General features: G+C 34.2%; 1 protein-coding gene across 1 annotated transcript; it reads right to left on the bottom strand.

Moving 5' to 3' along the window:
• Window positions 1–293: 293 nt before the first annotated feature.
• Window positions 294–4,656, bottom strand: LOC105441018 (histone-lysine N-methyltransferase SMYD3-like). The gene is made up of 4 exons (XM_030997183.1): window positions 4,561–4,656; window positions 3,936–4,046; window positions 962–1,007; window positions 294–478 (listed from the first exon to the last, which is right to left on the bottom strand). Exons 1-4 carry the CDS (start codon window positions 4,654–4,656, stop codon window positions 294–296), a joined length of 438 nt encoding a protein of 145 aa, XP_030853043.1.
• Window positions 4,657–9,183: the final 4,527 nt, after the last annotated feature.

Raw genomic sequence — 9,183 nt, 5'->3', positions numbered from 1 at the left:
GTGCATGGCATCCACCCGTATCTTATTCCTTAGTATTCTTGCAAGTGTTTACTCACAAAACGCCAAGCACCATATGTTATCAAGCTATATTAGGGCGAAGATCTGCTGAAATATCACACTTCCGCAGTCTGGTCGGTATTTATAAAAGCTTTATAAAAGGTACCATTTATGGTCTGTTCATTTTTTTGTTTTAACGAAAGAAAAAAGATCATGTATCTGAATAGCACTAATTGTTCTGTGTAATGTGTATAATGAGACTAGTTTCATTACACTCGAGAATAATGAACCTAGTCTTACCTGTAATGCTCTGTGATCAGCTGTCCAATCTCAGCAGCTTTCTCCCATTCTTGTAAGTCCATGTATGCAATAAGTGCTCTATGTCTGACCCTCACCAGGAGATAATGATTGACTGGAATACTGCTAGAGGAGTCCATCGGCTTCAGGTAGGGTCCACAGAGCTGTAACACTTTGGCACAATCTAAATATCACTATTAAGAAAGAATAAACCTATTCAATGAAAACTATTCGAGATGGGGACAAAAAACTTGGAAGAATGTATATATAGAGAAAATGAGAGGACTAACATAGGGTCAGTGAGTTGGGAGTATAGAGGAAAGAGTAGAGGAGAGAGAGAGAGACAGAAACACACAGACAAGGAGAAAAAAGGGAAAAGGAGAGCACTGAAGAGAGAAAAATAGATTACAATGAAAGGTATTTGAGGAATGTAAATTGTGCAAATTAAAAAGCGACTTAATAACTCTATGATAACGACAACTGAAACAAAGTAATGAGAAAACAGTCATTGACTAGATTCCTTCAGGTTTTTCAACGTATTGACATTGACAGGTTATATGGTAATACAGTGTAAATAGTCATTTTCTAGATAAACTTTAAATGGCAAAAAAAAGGATATCTTGTGACTCCATTGCATCCTGTATTTGCTCTGAGGATTTCTTAAGACCTTGGAGCTCTAATTCACCTGAACCATCATCTACTGGACCCGAAGCCTGAAATATACAGAAAACATTTAATCATAATGTAAACAAACATTAGCTTGACAATATAATATTCGATGTGTACTTAATTTCGATATTGGCGTTGAATTTGCTTGTGCCTCTCTTCTCTTTTTTTATTTTTTATTGTTTATCGTTGATTTGGTACTCTCTTTTATTATCCGTATACTATTATTTTTACCAGTCTTCTGAGTGCATCAGTATGACCTTATTGTATAAACCTGACGAAGGAATTTTCAATAAAATAATTTCAATTTCTGATATTTATATATATATATATATATGTGAACAATCTATTTCAAAGTTATTTAATATACATGTAATATCTTGATAGCAATTAATTAGGTAAATGAAAACCCCAGTATAAAGCATGAAACATGTTACCTTATAATTTTACGGATAGACAATGCTATTATGTTATTGAATTTGTGAATTTTCTAATATATTATATAATATGTGTACTTAATTTCCATTTTGGCGTTAATTTGCTCGTTCCTCTCCTTTCTTTATTTTGTTATTGTTTATCCTTGATTTGTTACTCTCTTTATTTGTCCTTATGCTATATTTTTCCAGTCTTCTGAGTGCATCAGGGGGTTGGGCGGAGGGACCTTTACGGGCAGTGATTAAGTTTGCTCTCTTCTTCCCTGGCCGCCATCTTTTGCGCTCAGAAGATTGCTAAAAAATGTGTATTCGTATGACCTGTGTCTTTCTAATTCTGTAATCACCAATGATTATATTGCATTATTGTTATATTTCTTGAAAGTGCCGAATAAATAATAAATATTTTTTTATTTTTTATTATTTCGTCCTGAAATGCATATATTGCAATTTATGTGCAACAATTTATATATGGACTTTCGAAATCACTTATTATCTACTGGTAGTGCATTACTGAGAACAGATCCATGCAGGTATCAACTGTCTTGGCTAATGTATGCATGAGCATAGGGAACTTGAATGTGATATCATTATTTCACTTTTTGTTGTTGATTTGATTTGATTTCTGCATTTTTTCCATATAAAATATAACTGAATAACAAAGAACATATAAATGTAAGGTATAATACAACATAAACAAACAATAATTTCTTCATGTCAAAATGTTTTTTTACATAATATATGTACATAATAATAACGAAACTTAATATTTCCATAACATATAATCATAAATTTAAAGTATTATCCGAACTTTCCTATTGGAAAAGTGCAGGAGACCGCAAATATAAGCAAAGCTTGACAAGGATGGCGGCCTCAAAAAAACAAAAACAAAAAAATCTTAAGGTAAACCTGTGTACATGGTTGTGCTAGTGCTGAAAAAAAAAGTGTTGTAAGAAAACATAAGTAAAGGTAAAAATGGCAACATAATCATAATCACTTGCATGTCTCAAAAGCAAAGTGTTTGTAGCCCATGGGACATTAATACAGCTATTCAAATTAATTATGCGAGTATATCGAGTTATCTCTTTTGGTATTCTCATAACTTTAATAACATGAATTGTGAACATAGAGAATCTAATTTAAAAGAAGAAAAGTATAGAGATTAAACTCAATCTAATGCGCACTTTAAACATGCAATATCATTTATGTTTTTAAATAACCTCATGTAACGTAATATGTAAAACTTTCTTTTAAAAAGAAAAAGAAAAAAAAGTCCTAAACTTAGCCAACGGAAAGGTCTAATTTGCACTCGTGATTAGACTAAACAAATTAAAACAAATTATGGGAGACATTGACAACAGTCAGAGTACGAGCAGCTGTATGTACGAGCCAGAACCTTGTTGGCATATAATTAAAGAACGCACGAAACCGAATCCAATGCACGAAGCCCAGACGAGCGCCCCGCCACAAAACCATCCAACCCACCCGCCACGAATAACTGCATCCCGACAGCCAGAAAGCAAACCGCACACACTTCGTGCCGCCAGGCAGGAAAGGCATTAATGCTTGTCTCACCTAGCAACAAAGAACGTACGCCATTCACCCAACCACCGAAACACAATCACCCATAGCAGGCGAAAGAACAAACCCGTAACGAGGCAGCCAACCAAGATTCGCGTACCAAACCCGAACTAAATCACGAAAAAGGACCATTCAATCAACGACACAAGTCATGTGAAATAGTCCGCACCGTCCAAGAACATTGTGTACGTTATATTTATGCACGACACCCATGAATACCTTAAATTTAGTTATAAATGTATTTATACAAATAAATGAGTGATAATAGAAAGTAAAGCAGTACGTGGATCTTATTGTTGCCCAATTCATTGTTTCACTACTTTGAAAATTGGAAGTTATAATCAGGAAGGTGACAGAAAGGAGTGGAAACTCATGTAATTTACTCAAACGCATTCATGAGTTCTAAAGCGTAACAATGTGATGTGTAACATTCCACTTGGCTTTGAAGTTCCATACTCTGAGCCGCTCTTCCACTGAGGGAAATTTCAGAGGCCAGGCACCAGTTTCACATTTATTACAAAATATTAAATTCCCAGCAAAATTTCAGTGTAAACTATAAACTTGTAAGTTTGTGTTCACTTGTTCTACTCATTACACATTGAACAATCGATGAGAAATCATTGAAAGGGACAGCGAACAGTTGCTGGGATGCCATGTTCTGATGTAGGAATTCTAAATACTGATATTTCATGTGCTCTTTTCGGCGGCTTGGAACATGGGATCAAAGGAAAGAGGCTTGATTCCACTCCTTCTCTTTCACTTCCCTGGTTATAAAGGTACACACTCATTTATGAAACCCAATGTATTATCCCGAGCCATCAATACAGTTCAAGTTCGAAGATTTTAGTTTTAAAAAAACTACCTATACCGCCAACCATACACAACTGGAATGTTATTTGCAGGATCTTTTGCAACATTTGAGAATAGTTAAACAAAGAACGAAACTATAAAGTTTAGACTCACATTGATTTCTTCAACGCATTTCACACACTTGCAGGTGAAGTGATATTCCTCTTCCAGCTTAGCCTGTCTCTCTTTAGCTGGGTTGATGACATCTACATAGCTGATTGTACACTAAACCAATGAAAACAAGATGTTAGGATCTTAAAATATACATGTAATTAAAGCACATGTTATTTTTATAATACATGTACAATCATGTTTTTCAAGGTCATAGATTTGCTCGATTCATTTTCATATGACTAGACTTACCAGCACATTTATGGATGCCGACTATTTTGATCTTCCAAATTTGTGACAAATATCTAAAGAGGAATTACAGCAGTTCTTCATAAAAGTTGAAGTGTCCTTTACTGCAAAATCTAGAACTGATATACATTGTATCTTTGGATTCCCACATATAAACTGAACCATTTGGGTGTGCTGAATAAAATCTTATAAACACTGGTAGACTAATCCTGAAAATGTTATGGTGCAATGAGTTGGTAACAATCCTGACAGAAGCCATATAAAGCAACAGTCAATTACTTTTCTTTATAAATATGTAGGGTATTTTCTCTCTCGTGCATATCCAGAACATTAGTGGGAAAAAAAATGTGGTATTTCAGAATAAAATATGTGGTCTTGCCTCTTCTCCTTCTTTGACATCTTTAATGGTCCTGAGTTGAAGTTTCATTCCATCAAACACCCCTGCACAGTTATAATCACAGGAATGGTTCGCCATGGATGCCCTTAAAACAGGAACAGTTAAAATAGAGACATTATCAATGACACATTTATTAAATAACAATAATAATATTAAGTTTTTATATAGCGCTTATTACAATAACGAAGCGCTTCCAAACTTGGAGATTATTACCCTGGCTTTAGCTGTGCTGCCATTACGGCGCTCTAGCATTTCAAAGAATTAATTACTGCCAGGTACCCATTTACATCACCAGGGTTGAGTGTGGCAAATGTAGATCAATGTCTTGCGAAAGGACATTAGTGCCATGGCGGGTCTCGAACTGCGGACCTTGTGATCGACAGTCCGGCGACCACTCGACCATGGCACCTCTACACAAACAAGAAAATAAATATATGGGAATGGGAGAGAAAAGGTACTAGTATATTATGCTAATATAATCATGCTTAACATACAAGTATAACATACAATCAGTTATTCAAACAACATTTGTATTCCTATAGTTTTAAATTTCAATGAAAAAGCTTGCTGAAAAGTGGAACTTTTATCACATTTGTTTTCCCTTTTGGAAATCTAAAATGAACACATCACTTTTTTCAGATAAATCCTTTAAGGAAGTGCTCCTGATTACTTGTCATACACCAAGAAATAGATCAAAAGAGGCGCAACGGCTCAGTGGTAGAGCAGTGGTATTGTAACCGAGAGGTCACAAGTTCAAAACCAGGTCAATGTGCTTGTGCCTCTTGGTAAGGTATTAAAGGCTTAGTCCGCTCCAAAAATACCTTGCTTTCAATAGATGCAGAAAAACAGTAGAAACAGAGCAACAAAAGTTTGAGGACTGAAAATTGGATCACTAATAAGGAAGTTATGAATTCTTAAAAAAGTATGACAAACTATGGAAAAATGTAAATCACTAGACAAATTGCCGAATTGGTTATGCACTTTGTGACGTCATTGCCTCACTAATTATCAATTACTTGATATATTTTTATCCCATTAATTTCCACTTTTTTTATCCCCAAGAACTGATTTCCCCATGCCTTTGCCCAGGTTATATGAATTGTATCATATTGCATGCATGACATTTCACAATCTTTTACGAATTAAAAAAAAGATACTACTTCGGAATACTGTATATTCATAATTATCAATTTCATATAAATGGTTTATTAAAATTCACATTTTTTACGATTTAACAGAATATTGCATCCACACAGAAACATATTAGGCCTACTATCAATATAATTTGGATGCTGGTGTGAGGAAACAAGATTTTTAGGGGGAAAATTGGAAATTTATATTATCAATATAAAGAAAACAATTTGGGGATATAGTGAGACAATGACGTCACAGACTCATGAGTGAGTTGCCAATGTGTCTTGTGATTTTCAAAGTTTTTCATGTCATTAAAAATTCAAATTTTTTAGTTTCTTATTGGTTATCCGATTTTGCTCAAACTTCTTTTGATTGGTTTGTCTGATTTTTCTGCTTCTATTGAAAGTACATGTAAGTTATTATTGGAGTGGACTTGCCCTTTAATCCTCATTACCAAATATCTTGGAGAGGACTTAAAGCTGTCGGTCCCCTGGTTATTTACTTACAAGCATAAATATTCTTTCTTAGAGTCAGTAAAACAATTATCAATCATAGTAACAGAAATCACCTCAAGTATATCCCAAATGCAATGAATTTCAGATCATTATCATGTATTGAGAATTCATTGCATAGGGTCGCCCCATACATCTTCAACAAGCTGCTTGGCTCAGGTAAGACATCCTCTCCGCAATTCTTCAACAAAAACAACAAGCTCTCAAATTCATCCCTTTTCGTTTTACTCAGCTTCTCATGATGGGATTCCAACTGGTCTACGGTGGTTGGAAAACAATCCTCATCATCCTGAGTGCACGGAGGGGATCGTCTTTGCTTCCGGATGATTTGAGACAGAAGCCGAAGTGAGTATGAATATGGTAAGGGATATATTCTCTTCAGTGTTTTGCAGTCTTGCTTGTGACATCTTGCCCAGTCTCCTTTCTGCACGGGGTACAAACATCAAAATAAGAATGTAAGCCGTACCAAACGACAATCTAATTGAGTCTACCAACAGCCATTAAAGGGACGTGGTAACATTGTTCAGATGAGAGAAAATGGTGCTAAGGTAGTGAATTCAATGCTAGATGTACAATTAAAGATAATCTGAAATGTTTGAGTGTTGCTTGACCGCAATTAAATTTGGAAAAACTGATCTATATCATTATATTTTGAATAAATTTTAGGTGAATGTAAATTGTCACAAACAAATGAATTGGCTTTATATACCATACCAAACATTTAAGTGTTGACAGATTTTTAAGAGCCTGATTTTTGTCTTATTTTCATAGAAAACATTTGGGAAAATATAAAATACAAAAAATACGCATTTTTTTCATCAACCTTCAACAATGTTACCGGTTCACTTTAAAGATACTCAACATCTTAAATACTTTTTAAATCATAATAATGTGTAAAAATCACTTCATTTAACTGTTAGTAGAAGTATAGGCATATCAGGATTGATGGATTATTTCTGATGATTATTTTTGCATAGTTCCTGCAATGACCATTAATTTCAATCAACCATAATGTCGCTACATTGAATTGCCAAGAAGTGTGCATTAAGAATAATCTATAATGTCCACTTTCGTTCCCACACTAACCACTTATCTTTAAAAGACAACATTCTTAAAATTAATGATTCGTATTCTTGGTACCTCGGTTTCTTTATGTTCCAACTAATTAGTTACCTCTCCCGATTTCCTCCATTTCTCAAAAAAGTAACGAAATATTTGCATACCTTACTAGACAGCGAACCACTTCCACACTCCTCGAATGAGAACAGCTTTCGCACACAAAACAATTATTTACACCGGTTCAGTATTTTGGAATAATATAGATCCATCTCTTAAACAAAGTACCGATCTGTACACATTTAAAAAAGACAAGATTTAACTTTTAAACACATATACATGAATCACGGTTTGTTTGACTCTCGACTCGATCTCGTTTTCCATAGACTTAATTCAGGAATCATTCATTTTTGTCTCGCCTGAGTAGCAAAAAGCGAAACATAGGCGCCGCTTTTCCGGTGACGGCGTCAACATTTGAAATGTTAGTATAATTTTGAAAGCATAAGTTCTTATTCAATTAAACTTAAACCAAAGGTTTATCAAGCATCCTCAATCATGTGAGTAGAATTTCAGGTCACAAAATTAAGGTCAAAGGTCATTTCAGGTCAACAGACTTGGACTTTGTTTTAGCTTCATCATCGAAAACTTAACCTCAGGTTAAGTTTTTGAATTTTTAATATTATTTTCGAAGTATGAAAATTCAATGAAAATTTAAAAAAATGGTTATAAAGTATCCCCAATCATGTGTATAGAATATGAGGTCACTAAGTTAAGGTCAAAGGTCATTTCAGGTTGACAAACTTAGACTACGTTGTGGCATCAACATCAAAACTCAACAAAAGGTTACGATTTTAAATATTTATCATAATTTTGACAGTATACATTCATATCTCATGAAACTTAAACATAGGGGTTATCAAGTATCATCAATCATGTAATTAGTCTTTTAGGTGGCAAAGTCAAGGTCAAATGTAATTTAAGGTCTGCAAACTTAGACTTTGTTGTGGTATCAACATCAAGATTTTGACTTTTTAGCATAATTTCAAAAGCGTTTGTTCAAATTCCATGAAACTTGTACGCAAGGGTTATCAAATATCCCAAATCAGATGACGCAAATTCTAGGTCACAAAGTCCAGGTCAAAGGTCAATTTAGGTCAGTAGACTTGGATTATGTTTTCACTACTTAATATGAGAATTAATAAATACATTTTTATTATTTGTTCATATTCCATTAAAGTTATAAATCTTGATACAAATTTTAGTAAATAATTCTTCTGAGGATTCTTAGCCAATATACACTTCAAAATGCTGATTATATTCAGAGGATTTCATTTTTTTTGTGAGGGGGAGGGGGCCTGCTAATGGGCCCCTCTGTCTTACGTCCCAACCTCCATTTTTTATCATATCGAATTGCGTAGTGCAGGCAAGACCGCCGAGAGCGTTTTCCTTGTTCAATATAGGCAATGGGTTTATATAGGAGCGAACCAAAACAAAAGATTTGTTTTTACCTGACATGATTTATTGCAGTAGCTTACACAATGGCAGCTGGAACACTTCTTTAGAGTTGAACTGAAATCAAGATGAATATTGGAGTTGACTTTATTCTAGCGCCTAGAAACTTCGGTGGTAATACGCGCTTTAGCACCGTTGTTATTTTCATTATTATTTTTATCATTATCATTCTTGATATAATCAAAACAGTGTCAAACCTGAACGAATGTCATTAAAATGTAACATAATGCAGTGCTGTACTAGACCCAAACAAATTAATGAAAATACAAGAGGAGGAACTTAATTACTAAAAGTAACAAACTTTAAACAATTCATATTTACCTCTTTTGACTTTTGAGCAAATCGATAAAGTAATGCTTACTTTTATTTCAAAAGTTAGCATAATAAAGAT

The sequence above is a fragment of the Strongylocentrotus purpuratus genome, unplaced genomic scaffold (genome assembly GCF_000002235.5).
Source record: "Strongylocentrotus purpuratus isolate Spur 01 unplaced genomic scaffold, Spur_5.0 spur5_scaffold_4, whole genome shotgun sequence".
In the NCBI taxonomy this organism is placed as follows: Eukaryota; Metazoa; Echinodermata; class Echinoidea; order Camarodonta; family Strongylocentrotidae; genus Strongylocentrotus; species Strongylocentrotus purpuratus.
Note: the sequence above shows the minus strand (reverse complement) of the source record. Positions and strands in the feature narration are given on the sequence as shown.